At 38.4% G+C, this 25,937-nt stretch overlaps 4 protein-coding genes, 2 long non-coding RNA genes and 2 pseudogenes across 7 annotated transcripts; 6 read left to right on the plus strand and 2 right to left on the minus strand.

The window, feature by feature from the left end:
• Positions 1 to 1,070: 1,070 nt before the first annotated feature.
• Positions 1,071 to 1,687, plus strand: LOC148088809 (histone H1 pseudogene; annotated as a pseudogene).
• A 1,312-nt stretch (positions 1,688 to 2,999) lies between these two features.
• LOC148088810 (histone H2A-like) lies at positions 3,000 to 3,402 on the plus strand. The gene has a single exon (XM_087800269.1). It carries the CDS (start codon positions 3,000 to 3,002, stop codon positions 3,384 to 3,386), a length of 387 nt encoding a protein of 128 aa, XP_087656395.1. The 3' UTR covers positions 3,387 to 3,402.
• Positions 3,403 to 3,826: 424 nt separating this feature from the next.
• LOC148088811 (histone H2B-like) lies at positions 3,827 to 4,563 on the plus strand. The gene has a single exon (XM_087800295.1). The coding sequence runs from the start codon at positions 4,189 to 4,191 to the stop codon at positions 4,561 to 4,563; it is 375 nt and encodes a 124-aa protein (XP_087656421.1). The 5' UTR covers positions 3,827 to 4,188.
• A 1,090-nt stretch (positions 4,564 to 5,653) lies between these two features.
• LOC148088812 (histone H3) lies at positions 5,654 to 6,090 on the plus strand. The gene has a single exon (XM_087780090.1). It carries the CDS (start codon positions 5,654 to 5,656, stop codon positions 6,062 to 6,064), a length of 411 nt encoding a protein of 136 aa, XP_087636216.1. The 3' UTR covers positions 6,065 to 6,090.
• Positions 6,091 to 7,834: 1,744 nt separating this feature from the next.
• LOC148088813 (histone H1 pseudogene) lies at positions 7,835 to 8,440 on the plus strand (annotated as a pseudogene).
• A 1,108-nt stretch (positions 8,441 to 9,548) lies between these two features.
• On the plus strand, positions 9,549 to 10,035 carry LOC148088814 (histone H2A-like). Its single transcript, XM_087800342.1, has one exon. It carries the CDS (start codon positions 9,549 to 9,551, stop codon positions 9,933 to 9,935), a length of 387 nt encoding a protein of 128 aa, XP_087656468.1. The 3' UTR covers positions 9,936 to 10,035.
• Positions 10,036 to 23,299: 13,264 nt separating this feature from the next.
• Positions 23,300 to 23,852, minus strand: LOC148088815 (uncharacterized). The gene is made up of 3 exons (XR_015709307.1): positions 23,715 to 23,852; positions 23,500 to 23,584; positions 23,300 to 23,409 (listed from the first exon to the last, which is right to left on the minus strand). It is a non-coding gene; the product is annotated as an uncharacterized LOC148088815 (long non-coding RNA).
• On the minus strand, positions 23,850 to 25,304 carry LOC148088816 (uncharacterized). 2 transcript variants are annotated; one of them, XR_015709302.1, is made up of 4 exons: positions 25,107 to 25,304; positions 24,902 to 25,006; positions 24,630 to 24,823; positions 23,850 to 24,401 (listed from the first exon to the last, which is right to left on the minus strand). It is a non-coding gene; the product is annotated as an uncharacterized LOC148088816 (long non-coding RNA). The 2 variants fall into 2 exon arrangements; XR_015709296.1 differs by having other exon boundaries at positions 23,850 to 24,823.
• Between the last annotated feature and the right edge of the window lie 633 nt (positions 25,305 to 25,937).

Consider the following 25,937-nt stretch of genomic DNA (forward strand, 5'->3'; position numbering starts at 1 on the left):
GCGCAGTTGGAAGAAAATAAAGTGCAAGGAGAAAGAAATAGTACAAGAGATAATACAAAATAAAAATAGATAGACCAACATTGTAAATCTAGTCAAAAGAAGTAATGGGACAAAACGAGCGTACATTTTAAACAATCAATACATGCTCAAAGAAGTCAGGATGATTACAAAAATGTGGAATATATTTGATGATTCATTCCTAGTGAACAGAACAAGGTTAGATTTCACCCTCAGTTTCATATCAGAATCTTTGGTTATTGAATAATGTACAAATTAATATTTATTTAATTGAATATTAAATACAAAAAGTCGCCTGTGTTCATTGATCTTATATCACATTTGAAGTTTTATTTTATTGTCTGTTAAAATCAAACTTCCAGACTATCAGCGTCAGAGTGGAAGTTAAGATTGTTAAATGTCATAGAGAGAATATAAACTGTACATGAAAATAAAAGCGGCATGAAACGATGTTGAATTATTGACACGGTTCTCTATTTCTATTTTCTATTTAGAAAACATGTGTCGTGTAATCGAGCAGCAAGTAAGTCAAGTGACATCAAGCGGCGCCTTGTGTGTTTGCTACTTGAACCAAACGTCAAATGTTTTTAACAAACGTCGAGAAAAGTCACATTAAAGACATTAAGATGTGAGACAAGAAGACGCTTCTACCTTAACAACCTGGATTGAAGATGTTTTTATTTATTTTACAATGTTTATAGGAGAAAAGCGAGGAAAAAATCTGCGAGTACGAGCGCTGAGGACAGCAAAGAGGTGAAGTTATGACGATTCACAGCAAATATTGCGAATCTAGTTTAAGTGTTTGTGTTTTAAACGGGCAAATAAACATGTCCGCTTTCACAAATTGTCAGTAAAATAATCTTTTATTTGACCCATGTGGTTGTTTTTCGGCTTGAAAGACGAAGAGAAAACACAAGAGAGGAGCAGTGAGACGCTGCTCGCTGGAGCTGCAGCCGCCTTCACTCTCCACGGTTCTCATGGTGAGTTTAAATCCATCCCACTCCCCGCGCATGTCAGTCTAGTCTGACCCGCGTTAGATTAAGAATCTGAGATCATGGCAGAAGTCGCTCCAGCTCCCGCCGCCGCTCCGGCCAAAGCCGCCAGGAAGAAGAAGACGACGAGCAAGCCCGCCAAGTCTGGCCCCAGCGTCAGCGAGCTGGTCGTCAATGCTGTGTCCGCCTCCCAGGAGCGCAGCGGAGTCTCTCTGGCCGCCATCAAGAAGGCTCTCGCCGCCACTGGATACGATGTGGAGAAGAACAACGTTCGCGTCAAGACCGCTGTTAAGAAGCTGGTCGTCGCAGGAACTCTCATCCAGACTAAGGGCACCGGAGCTTCCGGCTCCTTCAAGCTGAGCAAGAAAGAAGCTCCTAAGGTCAAGAAAGCTGCACCTAAAGCCAAGAAACCCGCAGCGGCCAAGAAACCCGCAGCGGCCAAGAAGGTCAAGACTGCCGTGAAGAAGACAGCAGCCGCCAAGAAGTCCCCGAAGAAGGCGGCAAAGAAGCCAGCAGCGAAGAAAGCAGCAGCCAAGAGTCCCAAGAAGGTCGCAAAGAAGGTGGTAGCCAAGAGCCCCAAGAAGGTGGCAGCGAAGAAGAAGCCAGCAGTGAAGAAATCTCCTGCCAAGAAGGTCGTTAAACCCAAGGTCAAGAAAGCAGCTCCTAAGAAGAAGTAGACGCTGAAACCTCTGCTTCCATTAAAGGCTCTTTTCAGAGCCACCCAACTCCTCTACAGAGCAACTGTCACTCAACATGTCACATGCTGTCAATAACACTCATTATTCAAGTACATGTGACATGACATTAGTTCAGACCCATGTTCACCTGTATAGTTTATTTTCACCTTATATTGAACTGTTTACATTGGTCATTCAATATCAAATTCAACCAAAAAATACATGTTTTAAATAATATATATATATATATATATACATAACACATATTGTATATGTACATAGATAAAGGAAATGAACCATGTAACCATGTATTTTGTTTGCACATTGTTTCAATGTGTTTATGTGTATATAGTAAAACAAACATGACAACAGTTTAACTAAAACATATTTAAAAGATAATAAAAAAAAAAGCACTAAGTGCATAAACTGCAACATCGAGTTAATTACAACAGGTTTTTGTTTTCTGTATAGTTTATTTTCACCTTTTTTGATCTGAATACATTGATAATAAATATCAAATCATAAAAAAAAGTTGTAAATCATAATTATGTATTTACATATACAGTATATCAGCTAAATGGAGGATTAGAACATATTTAAAAGTTAAAAAAAACAATAACATATAGTTAAGAAATCAAACCTATGTATATTGCTTAGGTTTAAACAAAATGTGTTTATTGTGATACTGGAGGAAAGTTTAGTCAAAGTTAACGACAGGAGATTCATTTATATCAGGTGGTAAAATAAACATCACAAAAGTACAAAACTAAAACATATAGTGTATAAAGAAACACTTTATGTATAAACTATCGGAACATCAAGTTAAATATAACATGTTAGTGTTTGTGAATAGTTTGATCCGTTTTAATGGATACATATATCAGAATATTCTAAAGAAGTCTAAAACACGATCATTGATGTCAAGATCCGTCAAAATTGTTTCTCATCTTCCTATTAAGAACCGCATAACTTTTCCATTTAAGGCATCTCTTTGGATTTATCAGTTTTTACAAGTATGTGATCAATAAAATGGTGCTGTGTTTACCTTTTAAGCATATATTTTATTTACTATTGTTTTGATAGTTGAAGAGCTTTGTGATCCTTGTCTGGAAAAGCGCTCTACAAATATAAAGTGACTCACTTACAAACGTTCAGTTGCAGCTGATATGTGACCACGCCTCTGATAGCGACCCCACCACAAACTCTGCCTTTCATTGGAGGAAAGCTTTAAGAGCGAGAAAGAACCGCCCTCTACTCACGGATATATAAAGACACTGTCCGATGGTCACGATCATCAACACTTTCTACAACCATGAGTGGCAGAGGCAAAACTGGAGGCAAGTCCCGCGCTAAGGCCAAGTCCCGTTCTTCCAGAGCCGGACTCCAGTTCCCAGTCGGTCGTGTCCACAGACTGCTGAGGAAGGGAAACTACGCTAAGCGTGTCGGCGCTGGTGCTCCCGTCTACATGGCAGCTGTGCTGGAGTATCTGACCGCTGAGATCCTGGAGTTGGCTGGAAACGCCGCCCGCGACAACAAGAAGAGCAGAATCATCCCGCGTCACCTGCAACTGGCTGTCCGCAACGACGAGGAGCTCAACAAGCTGCTCGGAGGAGTGACCATCGCTCAGGGTGGTGTGTTGCCCAACATCCAGGCAGTCCTGCTGCCCAAGAAGACCGAGAAGGCGGCGAAATCCAAGTAAACGACTTATCACAAACTCAACGGTTCTTTTAAGAGCCACCCACCTCAATCCAGAGAGCAAGATCCTGTAACGATTTAAATTATTGAATTATATTCAATTAGAGCTAAGAACCAAACGTGTCCGCTTTTCTCGTTTAATATAGTCCAACTTAAGCATTAGAGTTTATTTTAAGTCGAAGCGCTTTCACGAAAAATTGAATCTGAATTGTTTGACGGGCTTCATGTGTTTGCGGGCCTCATTTGAGTTGGACTCGTGTACACGGAAGCAAGTTTAAAGTGTAGCATCACATCAGTTGTTGCTGTGGCTCGCAGAACGGAAAATGACATTTACGTTCATCAATCGAGGCTGCAGCAGGGCTGGGAGCTCGGTGATCAAAATGGAACAATTGTATTCATAATTGTCTGATACATTCTGAGAATATAACTGAAACTATACGTGTTTAAAAATGTATATCTTAATTCTATATTAGAACAATGGTTCCCCTGCATGTACATTCCCCTGAATTATTCACATTGGCCTAAAGTTTCCTGTTATATACATGTATAATTAAAGAGTAAACAAATATTTATTTACAAACTATATTACGATTTTTCATTGAACATACAGTACTAACAAAACTAACGTGCGCCGTTAAAACAACACATGAACTCAAACAATCAACTAGATTGATGAACAAATCAGCCCGCCACTTTTTAAAACAGCCAATCAGAATAAGGAAACCACACACTGGCCAGAGCAGCAGCACGACTATAAGAATGTCTGCTGAGCTGAAGCCAGTCACTCGGTATTGACTCTCGTCATCATGCCTGATCAAGCCAAGCCTGCGCCCAAGAAGGGCTCCAAGAAAGCCGTAACCAAGACCGCCGCCAAAAGCGGCAAAAAGAGGAGGAAGTCCAGGAAGGAGAGTTACGCCATCTACGTGTACAAGGTGCTGAAGCAGGTCCACCCAGACACGGGCATCTCCTCCAAGGCCATGGGCATCATGAACTCGTTCGTCAACGACATATTTGAGCGCATCGCCGGAGAAGCGTCTCGCTTGGCTCACTACAACAAGCGCTCCACCATCTCTTCCCGGGAGATCCAGACCGCTGTGCGTCTGCTGCTGCCCGGTGAGCTGGCCAAGCACGCAGTGTCTGAAGGCACCAAAGCCGTCACCAAGTACACCAGTTCCAAGTAAACCTCGCTCCTACAACCCAACGGCTCTTTTCAGAGCCACTCACTCCATCTCCTGCGCTTTCGTCGACAGTATATTAGCCTACAATATGGTTATGAATTTTATTTAAATTCTATCGGGAGTAAATATTTAGAATATTAAGTACACCAGTATATACTCCGAGGCTAAAATGTTGTCAGGCTCGTATCACTGACATCACTTATGCATTTTCTTTGCAATATTAACCGACATGAAGTTAGTTTGAAATGTTTGATCCGCAACCGGTCAAGTCCTCGTCTGTTATGTCCCAAATTAATTCAATGATCACGGCCAGTGTAACTTCCAAAAACTATAAAAGGGATGCATATTTATAAAACATGTTATTGAATCGCACAAACTGACAACGCTCATTTCAATTCAACCTCGAACAGTGAGTTGAATAAAACTGAACCAGACTCGTATGTTTGTAACCTGATCTAGACTTTATTTAATTTTGTAATTTAATTATTTATTCTGCTGCAAAAACAGAATAAACTATAATATATATACATAAATACATACACCCCCCTTTACGGACCATAACAGAAATGTTTCAAAAACTGAAACGGACTCCTGTTTGTAACCTGATCCAGACTTTATTTAATTTTGTAATTATTTATTCTGCTGCAAAAATGGAATACAGACTATATACAGTATACCCCCGTTACGTTCCATCTATAACAATGACATTTAATTATTTATCCAAGTTAATTGTAACAATACTGACAAAAACGAATTGAAGTTAAAAGAAAGTCTATTTTTCGTGTGTTAAATTCTTGTGTGTAAATATATTTGTTTTTTCACTAATAAACTGGTAAATATAAAATATGTGTCTATGTTGTATTTACTGATATTGAAAATATCTTCAAACTAATGTAAAGAATTATTATTTCAAATCTGATTCCTCCAATCAGTAGCGACGTTATGTTCGTGTAGGCGGCAGGCGTGCACAAGTGACCAATCAGGCGGGGGAGAAGAACAATGCGTCTAGGTGACGCGTGCGCGCCTGACGGTTTAAAAGAGGAGCCAACGCTGCTCTCGCTCACACTTCTCTGTTGAAGACAACTCTACTACAATGGCAAGAACCAAACAGACCGCTCGTAAGTCCACCGGAGGAAAAGCTCCCAGGAAGCAGCTCGCCACCAAGGCAGCGCGTAAAAGCGCCCCGGCCACCGGCGGCGTCAAAAAGCCTCACCGTTACAGGCCCGGCACCGTCGCACTGAGAGAGATCCGTCGCTACCAGAAGTCCACCGAGCTGCTGATCCGCAAGCTTCCTTTCCAGCGTCTGGTCCGTGAGATCGCTCAGGACTTCAAGACCGACCTGCGCTTCCAGAGCTCCGCCGTCATGGCTCTGCAGGAGTCCAGCGAGGCCTACCTGGTGGGTCTGTTCGAGGACACCAACCTGTGCGCCATCCACGCCAAGAGAGTCACCATCATGCCCAAAGACATCCAACTGGCTCGTCGCATCCGCGGAGAGAGGGCTTGAAGCAGCCCCTCCATCACAACGGCTCTTTTCAGAGCCACACACATCCAATAACGAGCTCATGTTTTAACACGGGTTACTCGAAGTTCATTTAAAATCAAAACTTTATTATTTGCTCTTAAATAGTTGTATATAATTTTATTGATTGTGGGATCTGAACATCAATTAAAATGTTCTCATTGACCACTGACCCTCCACAACTACCCATTGTTAACTGCATTGGCAAGCACCTGGCATGTGTCCTGCTACATTCCACAACACCTGCTCTGTGTGAACAAGATCAGCTCTGAAGGCTACGAGAATTATCAAATGTCTTGAATCAAACTTTCATTTCATGTGAGAATCACATTTATCTATTTGTTTACTTGACTCTTAACATGTCAAGATAATATGTTCATTGGTCTAAGATCACATTTGAGGCTTTTGAGAACTATCAAAATAAGTGGCATAAAACAACTTTAGGCACTGTACACTGGCTGCCTTGATGTTTGCTTCTTTATTTTCTGTACTGTTGAGACAAACAATTCCTTGTTGCGTTTTCAACACTGAATAAGTTATTATTGGATGTTTAAGTCCTTCCATTGATGACTCCATTCATTAATACACTTAAACATTCTGAACATCAACCTTATGCAACATGCACATTTTAATTTAATGAGACAAAAACATTTATTTTGTATTTTTGTATTGTTCGTAAACTATGAATGTATAATATATATATGTATAGATAAAAAGTGGAGTATATTAACCTTTCAGTATTGGGAATTACCTTGGTTTGTTTATCTTGTTAGAGAGTTTCTGAAACTAAATTATTCAAGTAATTAAAAAAGTAAGAGATTTGCGAAAGCTATGTTTTGGGTCTGAGAGAATAATATATAGTATTATATTAAGAAGTAATATTTGAAGAGCGATTTTCTATAATGTAGTTTAATTTAATTGTTAACAATTAGATTTTATTTTTTGTATTCATATCAGAATCTTTGGTTATTTAATAATGTATACAAACAAGTAGTCCTCAGTGGTCGAATACGTTTTCTTAAAATACTTTTTTTTGTCTTTTAAAATCAAACTTCCAGACTATCATCATCAGAGTGGAATTTAAGATTGTTAAATGACAGAGAGAGAAATGAATCTGTATATTAAAGCAGCATTGATAATGTTGAATTATTGACACGGGATTGTCTAATTCTATTTTTGCATTTAGAAAGCATGTGTCGTGTAATCGAGCAGCAAGCAGAGACTCAAGTGACATCCAGCGGCGCCTGTAAGTGTGTGTTTGCTACTTGAATCAAACGTCAAATGTTTCGACTCAAGTCGAAGAAAGTCACATTAAAGACATTCAGATGTGAGATAAGAAGACTCCTCTAACTTAACATGGTTTGAAGATGTTTCTATTCATTTTTCAACTTTTATAGGAGAAAAACGAGGAAGAAATCTGCGAGTACGAGCGCTGACGACAGCAAAGAGGTGAAGTTATAACGATTCACAGCAAATATTGCGAATCCAGTTAAAATGTTCGTGTGTTAAGCGGGAAAATAAACATGTCCGCTTTCACAAATGTTCAGTAAAATAATGATTTATTTGTCCCATGTTGTTGTTTTTCAGCTTGAAAGACGAAGAGAAAACACAGGAGCGGAGAGGAGCAGAGAGACGCTGCTCGCTGGAGCTGCAGCCGCCTTCACTCTCCACGGTTCTCATGGTGAGTTTAAATCCATCCCACTCCCCGCGCATGTCAGTCTAGTCTGACCCGCGTTAGATTGAGAATCTGAAATCATGGCAGAAGTCGCTCCAGCTCCCGCCGCCGCTCCGGCCAAAGCCGCCAAGAAGAAGAAGACGACGAGCAAGTCTGGCCCCAGCGTCAGCGAGCTGGTCGTCAATGCTGTGTCCGCCTCACAGGAGCGCAGCGGAGTCTCTCTGGCCGCCATCAAGAAGGCTCTCGCCGCCGCTGGATACGATGTGGACAAGAACAACGTTCGCATCAAGACCGCTGTTAAGAAGCTGGTCGTCGCAGGAACTCTCATCCAGACCAAGGGCACCGGAGCTTCCGGCTCCTTCAAGCTGAGCAAGAAAGAAGCTCCTAAGGTCAAGAAAGCTACACCTAAAGCCAAGAAACCAGCAGCAGCCAAGAAACCAGCAGCGGCCAAGAAGGCCAAGACCGCCGTGAAGAAGACCGCAGCCGCCAAGAAGTCCCCGAAGAAGGCGGTAAAGAAGCCAGCAGCGAAGAAAGCAGCAGCCAAAAGTCCCAAGAAGGCCGCAAAGAAGGTGGTAGCCAAGAGCCCCAAGAAGGTGGTGGCGAAGAAGAAGCCAGCAGTGAAGAAATCTCCTGCCAAGAAGGTCGTTAAACCCAAGGTCAAGAAAGCAGCTCCTAAGAAGAAGTAGTCTCTCAAATCTCCGCTTCCATTAAAGGCTCTTTTCAGAGCCACCCAACTCCTCTACAGAGCAACTGTCACTCAACATGTCACATGCTGTCAATAACTCACTCATTCAATGAAGACGTGAGCCAAGTTTAGACCGAGGTTCACCTGTAAAGTCGGTCTATTTAGTGCGGTCAAGTGAGCCGTAATCTAGCTGCAACAAATCTTACGCTAAATCACTGATATAGTGACATTTTCTCTCTATAGATTCTAGAGACACTACTTTTCTAGATTTAAAGTGGCACTTGTGTGATGAGACCAGAGTCTACAGATGTGTGTGAGACTGTTGGAAGAAAAGTGGTGGAAATATGAAATTTATTTTCTGCTGATCTGTCATAATTTCCCGTTTATAATTTTGTTTTCTGGCAAAATAATTAATTTACGGTTGTTTAATAATTTAATTACTGACTTATGACGTTATATTTGCTTAAAAAGCTGTTTGTTCACAATGTATTTTATAATATTTTATTATTTAAAAAAAAAAAACGTAATAGTTGACAAAGATCTGACTTAATTTTCATCTTCAGCAGAATTTGAAGTATAAGTGAACAAAGTTTAATGTATTTATATGGGTAAAATAAACATGAATTACAAATAAATAAATAAAAACATTGTGCGTAGACTTTCACAAGATCAAGTTAAACGTTAAAGGGTTATTGTTTAATTTATAGTTCTAGATCTTTTTTTTTAATGGCTAGATTAATCTAAATATCCTCAACGGTTGACTAAGAATCAATTCAAGCAGCTGGTGCTCGCAAAAGTTTCTTAACTTCCTCTCAAGAACCACAAAGCTTTTACTTTTCGTGAAACTTCACCACTAAACGTCATTTATGGCATATCTTCTATAGATCAGTTTAAAAGTGCATATGATCAATAAAAACATACAAACGTTCAGTTCCAGTTAACGTGTGACCACGCCTCTGAAAGCGACCCCTCCGCACACTCAGCCTTTCATTGGAGGACATGTTTAAGAGCGAGCGCTTGGCGTGAGAGGGAAAGAACCGCCCTCTACTCACGGATATATAAAGACACTGTCCGGAATTTTTAAACATACTTCGACATTATCTACAACAATGAGTGGCAGAGGCAAAACCGGCGGCAAGTCCCGCGCTAAGGCCAAGTCCCGTTCTTCCAGAGCTGGCCTCCAGTTCCCAGTCGGTCGTGTCCACAGACTGCTAAGGAAGGGAAACTACGCTAAGCGTGTCGGCGCTGGTGCTCCCGTCTACATGGCAGCTGTGCTGGAGTATCTGACCGCTGAGATCCTGGAGTTGGCTGGAAACGCTGCCCGCGACAACAAGAAGAGCAGAATCATCCCGCGTCACCTGCAGCTGGCTGTCCGCAACGACGAGGAGCTCAACAAGCTGCTCGGAGGAGTGACCATCGCTCAGGGTGGTGTGTTGCCCAACATCCAGGCAGTCCTGCTGCCCAAGAAGACCGAGAAAGCGGCGAAATCCAAGTAAACGACTTATCATAACAAACTCAACGGTTCTTTTAAGAGCCACCCACCTCAATCCAGAGAGCAAGATCCTGTAACAATTTAAATTATTGAATTATATTCAATTAGAGCTAAGAACCAAACGTGTCCGCTTTTCTCGTTTAATGTAGTCCAACTTAAGCATTAGAGTTTATTTTAAGTCGAAGCGCTTTCACGAAAAATTGATTGAATCTGAATTGTTTGACGGGCTTCATGTGTTTGCGGGCCACATTTGAGTTGGACTCGTGTACACAGAAGCAAGTTTAAAATGTAGCATCACATCAGTTGTTGCTGTGGCTCGCAGAACGGAAAATGACATTTACGTTCATCAATCGAGGCTGCAGCAGTGCTGGGAGCTCGGTTTACACGAGTAACGTGGACTTGTAAGTCTTTGTCGACAGTCTGAGATGTGGTGCGGCTCGTTTGAGGTGAGCTTTCCTGGGTGTTTGCTTGATATCTGTTCTTCCGCAGTGATGTGTGATCGTATGATTCCCATGTTTACAACACTGACACTACCAGTTTCAGATTCTGATAAACGACATCCTTTCAAATATTTGATTAGCCCCACATGCTGGGTCAAAAACGTATTTTAATCAGTATATGTTCTTTCCAGTGTTACAAATTAAACTTTTTTGTTTGTTTGTTATGCAATGATAATAAATAAAAAAAATTAAATTAAATAAAAATGAACAGCCATACACTACAGTCATTAATCAATATTTAAGTAGCTCTAATCTTGTGTTAGATACTGATAAAATTTGCTCCCAAGCATGTTAAATTCGTGTCAGGTCAAAAGTGCAGCAAAGACACTGTTTTATAATCTATCATATTGCACTTTGTAATGGCACACTGAAAATGCGTTTTTTAAAAAAGCGTAATTGGACATAAAAAATAGTTGACATTATCAGTTCTAAAATCCAGATTAGGTTCATGATTGTGAATTATATATTTAGATTCCACATTCTTTCAAAGTGGTGAATGTTTATTTTAAAACAAAATTATATATACATATACAATATTATAACATACGCCTATAGACTTATAATAGGCTAAAATGTCAACATATTGAAACAATCTTCAAGTATATTTCCTGACAGTGAGGTTTCCTCAATAATGTTCTCATCAGCTGGTGATATTTTGGACTGTGTGATCACTCCTGTTACTCAAGTCTTTCTTATGTGCAAGATTAAAGGACCTCCATAAAGTGAGTTTGATATGGAATATTTGCACCGCAACCTGTCCCCGTCTGTTATGTCCGAAACTAATTCAATGATCACGGCAGGTCTAACTTCCAAAATTCTCTTGAGCTACAGCGTTTTGTCTGTTGGGATTTGATGAGATCTTATTTTGATGTCTTGCTGAAATGAAAGTTATTTTAGGATGATTAACAACATCTGTCACTTCCCTACACCCTACTGTCCTGTCACAACCAAGAGAAGAAAATAAATTATATATTCAACTCAGCTCTCACTTTTGGAATTTATCAAATACACACATGTATCAGATCATAGTGTTTCAGCTTCCTTCATCCATACAGAGTGGTTTTCTCTTGGCGGAGAGCTTTATGTGAAAATCTGTATGTATGCCTCATCAACAAAACTATTTATTTTAGTTAATTAATAATTAATTCGTTTTGAATTACAACAAGATGCATGATGGTAATTCATAATAAGGTAATATCTAATGATGAAGAGATGCGTGTTCTTTTTTACATTCAGAAAGTTAATTTTCACCTCTTAGACATATAATCCAAGAGGTTGATTCGCTGTGGCGACCTCTGAAGGGAGTAGCCGAAAGCAAAAGAATAAGAAGACGTATAATCCACGATTAATATGAATTAAAAGATGAATCTATAATAAATAAATGTGAACCTGAAGTTCATATGTAATGTAAAACCATCATAACGTTTGTATTGACTGGAGGGCTTTAACAAGTGACGTCACCGCATTTTTGGCATTGTTTTTTAAAACCACCCCCCCTGTCTTCAAAAACGTCCGCTTGGTTTATATAAGTGCAGCGGCTTCAGTGTAGTTCAACACTCGAAGTTTGACCACTCGAGCTACTACAATGTCTGGACGAAGGAAGGGCGGCAATTAAGTAGTATCTTTGGAAAGTGACAAAGTAAATCAAGCAAACATATCCGAACAGGAGAGAGTTCGAGCTCTGTTTTTACCAAGAACCCGAATTGAGGAAATTCTTAGAAAAGTACACGAACAACATAAAAGACAGCAGATGGAAAGTGGCAGATCGACTCGTCTGTCACAATCGACATCATCAACATAGTTGTGAAATTTTGGACAGGCAGAGTATCTGATCGTGGCTACTTTCCTGGGCAGATTCTGCACAATCCTCGAAGAGCCTTATAAACCTTTGGATGAGTTTGGAATCTGGTATGGCATCCGCAAATATAGGGTTAAATTAAACAACACCAACTCTGGAGCCGCACGGATTCCAAATGCAGTCTCTCTTGGCCCTTACAGCGGAAGAATATTCCACCCCGGTCAAGCTACAAGGTGTTTTGTATGTGACAGCACGGAGCACCAGGTGAAAGACTGTGTTGAAATAAAGTGCTGGAAATGTGCGGGCCACAAAGCCAAGGAGTGCACACAGGCAGCTGCATGTAGCCTGTGTGGGGGGTCGCATACCTTTTTCCAGTGTCCCAAATCATACAATAACATCGTAAAAAGCCAGAAACGATCTAATCCAGTTGCCTCTACTGGGACCACCAAGTCAAACCATCCAACAGAGGGCGCTAAAATACCATCTAATGCCCCTCTGACTGTCGAGTCCCGGAGACAGGAGGCACAGAAGACCCTCAACGTTCCGGTAGGAAGAGGAAGAGGATTTTCCCCTCGACTCTCCCAGGAAGCAACTCCAGGAAGCGCGGCGGAGGAACAAGTGGTCGACAGGAGAGGAGGACAAGCGGAGGCAGCGATTCCACGGCGCAGCCCACCAGTCCATGCAGCGGAGGTCCAGCTTCCTGTGACGAGTGAAGGCAGCAGCAGCAGCGAGGGTCATGGAGACGAGTCGGAAAGTGGTGATTCAGATTCCTTTCGAAGTGAGGAATCTGTCACTGACGAGGGATCTGGTGAAGACGTGGAGCAGCCAGACGCCGCGTCGAAGGTTCCCACGGGTCACGTGAGTTGTAAACGAAACCGAGTATCCCCGAGTGAGTGTGTAAATGTCTGTGAGAAAAAAGTTCGCAAATTGTAATTCATCGATATTAATATGGGCGTCATCTCCGTGGCAACATGAAACTTGCGAGGCATTAAATCTAAAGGAAACAGAGACGCAAAAATCAACACTCTTATCCACACACACTATGACATTATATGCGCACAAGAACTGAGACTCACGACGAGGAAAGATGTAGAACACGTGACTCAACTCTGGACAAAAGGATCATCCGCGATCTCCATAGGTTGTGATAAGGCTGACGGTGTTGCAATATTTTTTAAGAACAAAATTGATATTTTTAAAACAAGGGAAATAATCCCAGGACGAATTCTATTAGTTGATTGTTTTTATATGGGCACTAAATTAAGAGCCATAAATGTATACACTCCTCCAGACGCTGCCACCAAAGTAAGGATTTTTAAAAAAGTACAAGAATTGTTGACTGCCGGGTATAATACTGTATTGTGTGGTGATTTCAACGCATACACAGACGAAAAAGACCGAGTACCTGTGAAACCCCTGAAACTGCCGAGAGAGGGGAAAGCACTGAAGGAGTTGAGTGAAAGTTGTGACATGAGAGATGTTTTTAGAGTTTTGTACCCGCACAAAATAGATTTTACCCGCTTTGACGTGAAGGTCAAGACACGGATAGACCGAGTATATGTATCAAAAAGTGTAAAACCGGTGTATTATAAAACAAAACTTTTGATCAATTCCGATCATTTAACAGTTGAGACGGGATTACTTCTAGGAGACTGCGAACAAAGAGGTTATTGGAAGTTAAATATTGATGTACTACAAGAAAAAGACGTCATAGAGGAACTAATCGCTGAAATGCATCTAATCAAGAACCTAGAGGTATTTTTTCACTCTAAGCGAGAACTCTGGGAGTATATGAAGGAAAGATTAAAAAGGTTCTTCAAATACAAATGTAAAGTTTTGAATAAACAAAAAAACCAAAGGTACAAAGAACTCATGATGGCGTACATAACTATTTCAACAATAAATAATGAAAATGGTGAACAGATCACAGAAGAAAAATTAAAAAGGGAAACGATCAAAGCACTTTGTGAAGAAATGTATAAAGAAATCGAAATATCAGAAGCACAAATGAAATATTTTATAAATGACAAAGAAATACCAAACCTTCAATACAACAACTCGCTATACATGAAGTAAAAGAAGCCATTTTGCAGTTAAATCGAGGGAAAGCTCCAGGTCCGGATGGACTTCCTTGTGAGTTTTATCAGTTTTGTGTTGAAGAAATTTCTCCGTTACTTACTGTAGTTTTTAATGAAGGAATAACATCAGGGATCCTCCACCCCTCCTTTTATAAAGGTGTGATGGCACTTGTTTTTTAAAAAGGAGACTGCAAAGACCTCAACAACTGGAGGCAAATAACTATAACATTGATTACAAAATATTAGCAAATGTCATAATGAACCGACTGAACCCGATTTTGGGGAAAATTATTGCACAAGAACAAACCTGTGCAATAAAGGGGAGGTTAATGTGGGACAATCTTGCAACTCTCAGAAATATAACGGAAAATAAACAAAACTTTTACATTCTAACACTAGATCAAAGGAAAGCTTTTGACTATGTATCCAGAGATTACTTGTGGCATGTTTTAAAGAGTTATGGTTTTAAACAAAGTTTTATTGATAAAATCCAACTGTTGTATGCTGATTCCACTGTGCAAGTTAATGTAAATGGAACTTTAACTGAACAGTTCTGCATAAAAAGAGGCGTCAAACAAGGCTGCCCTCTGTCTGCAGCATTGTACGTCCTCGCTATTAACCCTCTCTTGAGAAGGATTAAAGAAGACCTAAGGTTAAAGGGTACCGACACAACTGATGGAGAGAGGGTCGTAATAATGGCGTATGCAGATGACATTGTTGTAGTCGTAAAAAAATCAAACAGAGTTGGACATTATAAACGAACATCTATGTAATTATGGAAAAGCCTCTGGAGCTAAATTGAACCAAAACAAAACCGAGAGTGTGTGGTTTGGTGAAATAAATAACAAACCAAAGATTAATATAAAAGACCAAAATGAAGTTTGTATTCTTGGAATCATGTTTTCTAATGTATGTAGCTACGAGGAGAACTGGAAGAAAAAAGAAAAAGGTCATAGAAGAACTTGGAAAATGGGACAATAAAACCACAAATTACAAACTAAGAATTTCAATCATAAAGACCTTTGTATTGTCGAAATTAATTTTCTTAGCAAATATCTTCCCTCCAAAAGCCCATACGATGAAGAACATAAATAAACAGGTAGTACATTTTATTTGGGGAACCACCAGAGAAGTCACGACACGTAAACTACTCTATAAAGACCGTATATACGGGGGACTCGGAGCAATGGATTTGCAAATAAAATTAAACATCGCTTTTTGTAGGAATATGTTACGTTCTACGATGCTGAACCCAAGAGCAGACAGAGGCGAAGTTCCAGAGAGTACAAAAAGGGGTTTATTGGATGAAGGGGAAGCAGGTAGTTGAAGGGGAAGCCGGAGGGAGAGCGAGATCGGCGAGCTGGAGTGAGGGATCCGAGTTACTGCAGGCAGAGGAACAAAAGTTAGATGAGGTCCGAAAAAACAACAAGAGACTTGAGTACGAGAACGAGGTAACAAATAAACTGAGCCAGTCACGTATAGTTACCACGGTAGAGTGAAGTACGATCTGGCGCCGACCGCGGGGAATCCAAGGGTTTATGAAGGGGGATCAGGAACAGGTGAGTGTGATTGGTGATGAGGACCAGGTGTGAGGTGAGACGACAGGAGGAGTGGCAGCCCAGGGGGAGGGGAACACAGCAGGCTGCTGTGACCACAACAGGAATATTGCTTCAGCTATCAGTCGAAAAACAATATGGATCGGTCTTAAATCAAGATGGGAAAAGAAGAAGGGAAGAGCAAGAAGTGGTTTCCCATATTACCATCTTATATATAGTGACTTTGTAACGAAATATGAACAATTGAAAATTAACTGGATCAATGACTCAAGTAAAAATATTTAAAAGATAATTTCAGACATGTTCCACGGTGGTTTCCATGAATACATGCAGCTGAAAACGTGCCACTTCAAAACGTGTGTTAAAAATGTTTTCTCTAAGGATATATCTGAGAACACTAGGGACGTGATGTGGCTGGTTTCGGTCGGTAGACTCGCAGTCCGCGCAGTTGTCAAATGGAGTTGCTTCGTTAAAACTAAACAGTGTCCCGTCGATCAATGTCGGCAGGATGAGACCCTAGATCATCTTCTTTTGGAGTGTCAAAGGACAAAAAGCATCTGGGCAAGATTAAAAAGTATTGGACTGGACATTGAAATAAAAAGGAGCACAGTAATGTATGGAGTGTTGGAGAATATGCCACAAGAACAAAAAGTTATATTGGTTCATAATTTGTATTGTTGTTTGTAAACTCTGGAGGACACGATGCATACTGCTTATTCACAATAAGGTCATATCAATTGAAGTCACTTTTAAACAAATTTTTAACAGAACTCAAAAGACAAAGGACAATGGACATGAATGAAAAAAAGTGTAGACAGTGGAGTTTTTTTAACCACGATCTTCCTCTCTCTCTGTGTTTGATTGGAGTCTACTGACTCCTTTAAGAAACATCTTAAGACGTTTCTATTTGTTCAGGCTTTTCCTTGATTTTCTGGAACTCCTGTGGTGTTATCAGTTTTATCTTGATCTTTAAAATACATACTTTATTGAATATTGTTTTGATTGTTTAAGCGCTTTGTGACCCTGGTCTGGAAAAGAGCTATACAAATAAAAATGACTTACTTACTTACTTACTAACACTAAAAACCAATAACTAAAGCTCTGGCTCATTGGAGGTTATTCGGAACTCCCGCAAGAATAGAATAGAGACATGTTTGGTTTGTATATTTATATATTCAGAATCCATCCACCACAATGGCATTGCATTCTTTATGATTTATTTCTTACAATTACAAAACTTTGACAAAAAACAAAGCAGAATTATAGTATTTGAACCTTTTAGAAGTTGTCAATTGGTTTTTAGTGCGTTATAATCTTGTGCGTAAATATATCTAGCTTAATGATGTTTTAATGATATTTTTAAAATAATTTCCCACAATTTAATTAAGAAAAAGTACATTCTGTTCTCGATTTGAATTAATACAAAAAATGTGGAATTATGAATGTAATATCACAAAATCAAGCTATTGGTCAACAATCACCAAAACTCACAGGGAGTTGATTCCAATAAAAGTGAAACTATGCAGATCTAACTGTCAAGTATGTGCTTGTAACATGACCCAAACCTTTATTTAAAATGAACAATAACTAAAACACACAATATTTTGCAAAGATAGAAGATACAGATTTCTTTGTATCAGTGCATTCACATTCTATGACCTTAATTACCTATATTTTTTAAAAGTGGTATTAGATTAGATTACTAACAATTTATATCTTAGTTTCTTACAATTACAAAGCTTTGACAAAAACAAAGGTAGAAAGTCAAAGTCCTGAAATTGTCAAGAGTTTAATGTCTTCTGTTTTTTAACATCTTATCCGATATTAAATTCACTCGAAAATAATTAAAAAGAATATATGCATTTCAAATCGGATTCCTCCAATCAGTAGCGACGTTATGTTCCTGTAGGCGGCAGGCGTGCACAAGTGACCAATCAGACGGGGGAGAAGAACAAGGCGTCTCAGTGACGCGCGTGCGCCTAACGGTTTAAAATAGAAGCCAACGCTGCTCTCGCTCATACTTCTCTGTTGAAGAAGACAACTCCACGACAATGGCAAGAACCAAGCAGGAAAGATCCGACCAAGTGCGAGTTTTAAAGTTCAGAGAAGACAAAAAAAACAATAACCAACATGTGACACACTTGTGGTTCTCTGTGTGAGCATCTCGTTTCCTCCTTCTCTTTAATAATCGTCCCTGTTTACTTTCCACTTAGATTTCCAAAGAACGTGGTTTGAAACTCGCATAGTTACCCCCGAGCAAGTCCATGCGACTGTTTTCATGCGCTCCCTTCTTTTTGTCTGACTCCCCGTTTGTCTCAGCTACTCTGATGTACGCCATGTGCAAAAATATCTGTCTGTCTGTCTGTCTATCTACACCCACTGAGCCTTTAAGTCCTGTTTATAATCGTGCTCCACAACAAGAACACACCAAGATAACTATTTAACTGCACCTCTTGTTATTTATGTAAATATGATTGTGTATATATTATATAGCGCAGATTTATCTTTTATTCCATTTAGATTTTCTTTCTCGTTTTTATTTCTGGGTGTTTTTATTTCTCTTGCTGCTGTTAAACCGAATTTCCCCTCGCGGGACTAATAAAGGTTTTCTGATTCTGATTCTGTGCTCTATTTTTGACCAAAGTATAGACGATATATATTTTTTGGAAAAATATTACAATAGGTCGTTTTAATTCATCATTAACTTATCATGTATACAAGTCCAACAGTCATTTATCAATTGAAAGTGTATTTTATATTTAGACGTCTAAATCCAGACATATCAAATCAACGTCTCTTTTTAAACCAAAACTAGACAATTTAATTAAATAGTTTAAATAACGAGCATTGACCCTAAAAATAATTGCACAAAACGTATTAAAACTGGTGTCCAAATATTGGACTTAAGTGACTTGAATGGCCATTGCTCAATATACATTTAAGTTTAGATTTAGTCTTTATTAAGATGTTTAATCAACGTCTAGATTAAGACCAGGTTTAGTATTTGTACATTTATGCATACAATCATGCCAACCGTGTATATAACAATGACTATACAGTATATCACTCACTATCAATCTATGCTCAATACACTTTATTACAAACTGTCTAGCTAGGTTATTAACCTAAAGATAAATAAGATAGCGATATTTATATTTATACGATCATGTATGCTGTATGCAAGTACTTTAACGTATGTAATACATTCTGGCATGTACATCCGCAGTTTAAGAAACATATTTTTAATTTTCATACGTTTGTCCGAATCTCTAACATGTTTTGATATGCATTTGAATAAAGCTAGTTTATACATTTTCATTTAGGATTAACTAACCTAGCAACACATTGGGCATGCCTTTATTTTTAAGTCAGTGTATCTCTACTTGTGAACTTCAGTAGATACATAAACAGACTTTATTATTCCCTCTTCGGGAAATTGGGTTTACAGTTGACAGCAGACTATGAGTAACAGCCACCAAACAATGTTATTTTGACATTTTAAAGGAAATCGGGCACCACCCATTTAAAACTTACTAATTACTTTGTAAAGAATAATTAATAATAAAGTCTGAACACAACTGTAGTTTTATTACATTTAATGAAACTAAAGCAATTAAGTTTAATAATTATCACAAATAGAGAAATTGTTAATATCACATTGGTTACATGTTTCTAACATAAAGAGTAAATCCCCAAATACGTAGACATTTATTGTATTTACCAATGAGGATAGAATAGTTTTTTTTTATTGTACCAACACATTGCATATTGAATTTCCACAACAATTCATTTGTTTGCAAAATAAACAAATTGAAGATAATTGAAAACAGAATCTCAGTACAGCGTGTTCGTGTGCAGATGGCTGTAGCTGCGGTTTGTGTATGGATGTGGACGCGCACCTGGATTTGTTATAGTTGATAACAACTTCATGTTTATATGAATCACTTTATGTCTAGTTAGATTTGTTTTATAAATCACTACAATCTCATATAGTGCAAATATTAAATTACTAAATTAAATTGTTGCCATGCCATTTGAAAATCTCGGCCATGGCTTTTTTAAAGAGAACAAGATCGAATCGTAAGTATAGCTGGCAAAGTCGGCTGCCGACATCTGAAAAAACAATTCCATCATTTTTTAAATCTCTGAACTGGAGTGCAAACATTTTATTGTGGATGATAAATAACTGACTTCTGAATCACCCTTGTGAGTTGCATATGTGATTAATGCAAATATATATATATGAAACACCAATTAAAGCAAATAAACCCAAAAGAAGATCAATGAACTGTATACTGTTTTTTTCACACTAGCAAGATACGAAGGATGAGTCCCTCTCGTCACAGTGGAGACTGGAATCTAGGAGAGTTCGGGATTCTATTAGTTGAGATTGGAATTCTATATTTTAAGATTGTTTTGAGTGGATGATACTTGTTTGTTAGGCTTAATCTCTTATGTTAGACAGTCAGGCAGTTTGAAGGTATTTGGATGTTGTTAAGTGTCTTTTTGGATGAAGATGAAGACGAAGACAACTGAGCTCCAGTCGCTACATTAAAATGAAAAAAACATTTTTGTCTATAACTCTAAAAAGAACAGATTATTCTAAAAATAATCCCAACGCTTGGAATTCCAATCTCTCCTAGGAGAGTTCCGGACTCTCCTGGATTCCAGTCTCCAACGTTAACAGTATAGTATATATATAATATATATATATATATATATATATATATATATATATATATATAAATAAATGACAAAAGACAAAATGTAATATGTTTATACAACAAACAATATAGCCATTTAAATGTAATGCTATTTTGCTCAGACTCCATTAAATAGATGTTGAAACCTTGTTAAGCATAATGGAAATGAGCCCATCGCTCTACTATTTGCCCTCAAAATAAGGCAATAAAACACTCGCAAGATATTACAATATAGTCATCTAGTGTAGGGGTCCTCAACCACTGGGCCGCGGCTCGGTACTGGTCCGGAGGAGGGTCCACCTGCAGCCGGTAATTTCAGACGGAATGTAAATCCAGACAGGAAGTTGTTTTACACGAGAATTTTTTTTTTTTTTTTTTTAAACGGCGCCATTTTTAAATACCTGTTTACAATGCATGTTTTTATAACTAAACTGTAACATATTCAAATGATAAAAAACATGATTTGTATATCGAACGACAAAGCGTGATTCAATTCAATTAAACGGGGAGTTAGTTGAACGTTCAACACGTATTTAGTTTATTTATAATTAGAAACAACACGACTAGTTAGTAAACAGAGCGTTAAAGATACTTCTGGCAGATAATGGATGATCTAATGATACCTGCTACGTTATGTGACTTAAATAAAAAATAACATTTTTTGAAAACTATACTGCGCATGACAGGCACGTATACAGGTGTGACACGTTCCATGTTTGTTTGTTTTTGTTGTTTATGTCCTCAGCAAGGGTTACCATAAACAAGTACTTATTGTATTGCTATGAACTATTTACTCACTTGTTTATTTCTACCATTATAGAGAATCTCTCAATGTTATAAGATAAAAGTTTTTGCATATTGTTTCAAAATCAAAAATAAATGAGTGTTTATTGGTATAAAATCCTGAACAGTTTACCAAACAGACACTGGAACACTGTACACAATATCTTATCAGTGTCATTCTTCGTATCTGAATAAAACCAATATAAGGCTTAAATATGAGACACTTTCAACAGTAGTTCTCATCTGATGTATTATTTTTTGGTCAACGCTGGCTCTCTCTGTCATGGTTTTCTGTCCTACTATGAATTGGTTAGACATGGGTTCTTCACACGGTAATTCAATGTTGTAGGACTTGCCTTTCATGGAAGTCCCCAAAGTTCTCCATCAAAACCAGGGTCCGACATTTCCTTATTTGTGGAAGGTCAGACTGGAAGAAAAATATGTATTGAAAGAACTTAATGTTTGTTTTAAAAAAAACAGAGGTTAATATTTTGCACATACTGCTGTGAAGTTGTAGGGTGCCGCAAGAAAAAAGGTTAAAAAAGATTAATTGGAACAAGTTAAATGATAAACGTGTTAAGTAGAACCCAAATTTAATATAGTTACAACCATATCTCACCATCAACCTGTAGACTCCACAGTCAACCCCACAAATTTGTTGTGGAGTGTGCTATATAAATCTATATTAAAAAATATATAAATTGAAAAAAGAAAGATAAATGATAATGTGAGCTTTACCACACTTTTTTTTTGCCAAACATTGTTTCGCACCAGCTTCCAGCTGCCAGGACTTACTTTTGATGTAATCTTACTGCAAAGATAACAGATGAGTTTGTAAGCATTGTATAAAAAGGCACTTTGGATTTTTAGTACTGAACACACTCCAAAGAGTATTAATATTGAATACATTTTTCTGTTATTCAACATGTTTTAAAGACACACACATCCATGCAACATGCAACCATGCAACATGCAACCATGTGACATGCAACCTCCAATGTGCATCCCAACATGCAAAACAAACCTTGAACTTCGAACTTTGAACAGGTTCACTCAAATGATTAAATGTGTAATAAGCAAACTGAACAGGTCTACATAATTTGGACAACCCAATCCATGGAGATTGGTAGAGTCCAGAAAGTGCATGAGCCTCTCTTTTGGCTTCATGATCTGCATGAAAATGTAAAACAATTTTGGCAACTTCACAATAGCCATAGTGCCTAAAGTAATGGTTTTGTTTCGTCATTTTTCATCAATTTAACACCAGAAACAACCCTTGATTTCTTATTTGTGGAAATCAAGCTCAATTAATGTTATTTGTTACATAAAATGCAGCCAGAAAAAAAGAATTACTTACACACAACATCCAGTGCCCTGGCTTCCAACAAGGGAAGACAATACAGTCTTTCCCAGCAAAGTCATCCTTAGGACAAAGTTAATCACAAATTGATATATCAGAAATCAGAATCAGAAATCCTTTATTTGTCCCGCGAGGGGAAATTCGGTTTAAACAACAGCAAGAGCAATATACCACAAATAAAACACCCAGAAATAAAATAATAAAATGAAAAAAATCTAACATTTATTATATATTTATATGTTATACATAATATATGGACAAGACAGACAGATCCAATTTCATGTTCTTACGGGAAATGCGAAGGATGGGTCAGCATAATTTGGAGGCAACAAGGTCACTACCACATATGCATTGGCAGTCCACATGTCCAGTCCCTAAAAAAACAAAATTGGAAGCCAACATGTATGCACTGCAACAAGAAGCTATTTTGTGTGTTGTTATTTTACATGTTGCTTGACCACCAAAGATATCACATGAAGACAGCAGTTTGCCACCTGTGTGTTTAAAAGAGTAGGAATGACTGAAAATCCATATGTCTGTTGATGTATTTGTCAATGCCAATGGAGCTCGTTACAAAACTTACCGTTGCCTCCAACTCCTCATTCAGACCCAAGATCCAGAGGTCTTCTCTTCTCAAAATGATGTTGCCAACTTCAGCCACTTGCTCGTGTTGACGCTCATTCCCCAATGTCCATTCAAGCTTTAAATTAAGTAGAAAAGAAAGAGAGGATCATTTAACATGGTTATGTGTCATGCAATTATTACAATTGAATAAAAACCCTTTTCTTACCATGTCTAGCTGCCGCTGACTTGGGTCACAGTCCTAACAACTCGTTCGGCAGACAGTTGTTTTATGTTGCACACCATCTCCTTATCTACATCAAAATAAATAAATTAGAAGACTACTAAAAACACAAGGGTGTTACCCAATTATTGACAGGATGTATAATATATATGTATATACAGTATATATATATATATATATTCACACACACACACACTTACTCGTGGTTGGCAACAAAGTTGGTGCTACAGCTGCATCTTTCAGCAAATGGTCAGGGTTCACACACTCAACTATGTCTTGGTCCTCGGTCATCTTAAGATCACTTGAGAAGCCTGTAGTTGATGTAAAATGAATTAAATTAATTGAATTTTTGTATAACAACATGTTAATTGTATTGATTTCAAAATACCTAGTACAGCTTTTCCATGTACGTCGATTCCCACATTTGAGCTGAAAGTCTTCATAAGTCTGTTTTTTAGTTTGTTGTTCTTCTTGACATTGTAAAAATGAAGGATTGCCCTCATTTGAAAAAGATGGGTGGAGGGGTGTGACATGTTCAAAAAATAATTGTTTTTGTACATTTTGGAAAAAAGTTGCTCGGCAACCTGGCTGTTTATTTTGCCAGCAAGTTGAGGGACTAGGCCTATTTTGCGGAGAACATCTCTCTTGTCCTTGCTATTTCGCTCATGAAACCGATCTGACTGCACATAATGATCAGAAGACCCTGTAAAAGGATGTCCACTTGGATCACTGATAGGCTTTTTTACCTCAAGCCAAGGAAGGGTCACTTCGAGCTTTCCTTGTTTGGCAAGTAGGATGTTGGTCTCAGAGGGTTCTGCCAGACGCCCTTCATGAGGGTGTATGGGCACCCATTCTGGTGCACGAAGATTGGCATGAGTTGCAAGACCCTGTGCAAAGTCATAAATAATAATGTTTGGCAGATGTTTCCAGGGGAAAAAAACATCAACAAAGTCGCGGGGGCTTTCCGCTCTAAGGTCATTACGGGAGCCTGTTGGGTCAAGGCCACACTCTCTGCACAGTTCCCGTATAACATTAACCTTGAAAACAATATTGTATATTTGGAAGATTTAGTTACACATCATACAATAAAGTAGTTATCCACAAATGTGACTGACCCTTTGTTTTTGTAATTCCTCCTTTAGACGCTCCTCAGTCACAGAGATTTCTGCAGTCTCAGAGCCAGGTTTCGAAGGTTTAACTTTCAGATATTCAGTGTTTATAACACTGTCCGACCGGCGTGTCTTTTTCCCAATCCAAGGGGCCCAAAAGTGATAAGTGGGTTTTACTCCAAACTGATTTTGTCCAGTGCCTTTAATAAAAGCAATACACTTTAAAGTCACTGGATTTAATATTTGACATATGAAATAGCAAAAAGGACTGTACTTACTTGCAACAAATCCTCTGCATATCATCTCTTTGGACAATGCCTCCCAGAAGGTTTCTACATTTACCTCTCCAACAAAGTTCTCTGGAGGTTCATGCAGGTCACTGACTGCAGAAAATAAAATAAATGCCAAATATATATTAGTATAGTTTTAAGCAATAACATAATTTCAAAATAAAAGATGAGAACATGATTTTAATGAACATACTGGATAAGTTGAAAACACCCTTCTTATGCAGATCCAAAATCACGACTGGTGGGTAATCACCCCACTTAAGACATGAATATGTGTATTCATGGTCTGTGAGTGCTTCAAAGTGCAAATAGGCATGTAGCACTGTATCAGATGGTGGATATTTCAAACCTGTCAAGTCTTCGAAACACTAAACTGCCCTGCTCACTGAAGTATGCACCTTGAAAAAAAATAAACATTTTTACATGATACATTCATTTTTTGCAATATAAATATTTATGAACAATGTACCTGGAGAAGACTTAAGGTTAAACACAATGAAATGTCAAGAAGTATATGATCATTAAAATTGTGTAACCGGCCTTTCCACTCCTGATAGCGGTAAAGCATTCCACAGAGTGGGCATTGCTTGCAGTAGGTGGCTACATCTAAAATATAAATATACATTTATTAGAGGACACTTATGACGAATACAATGCACATAGTTTGATATAACCAACATACCTTCAATGATGGAGGAGGATGTAATTATTTTTGCCTTCTTTGTTATGAGTATGGGATCACTGAGAGGGGTGACACCTGGACAACTCTGACAGCTACTCTCATCTGGAACTAGGTTTTTTGAATAATTTAAAGCAAGGGATAGTGCCCTCAAATCCTTGGGTAGATCAGCAGGTATCTTTTTATTTTGATAAATGTATGATACCATGTTCTGTAATATCAAACCTTTCGGGGGATAGAAAGGAGGACCTTCGTTTTGGCACTCTGCGTGTGACGTTTCCTCTGGTGTCTCCAGTTCAGAGTTTTTCTGAAAAAGCTCAGGTTCTGTTTTAAAAACATGCCATT

This window comes from Callionymus lyra, chromosome 1 (assembly GCF_982586985.1).
Source record: "Callionymus lyra chromosome 1, fCalLyr1.hap1.1, whole genome shotgun sequence".
Classification (NCBI taxonomy): domain Eukaryota; kingdom Metazoa; phylum Chordata; class Actinopteri; order Syngnathiformes; family Callionymidae; genus Callionymus; species Callionymus lyra.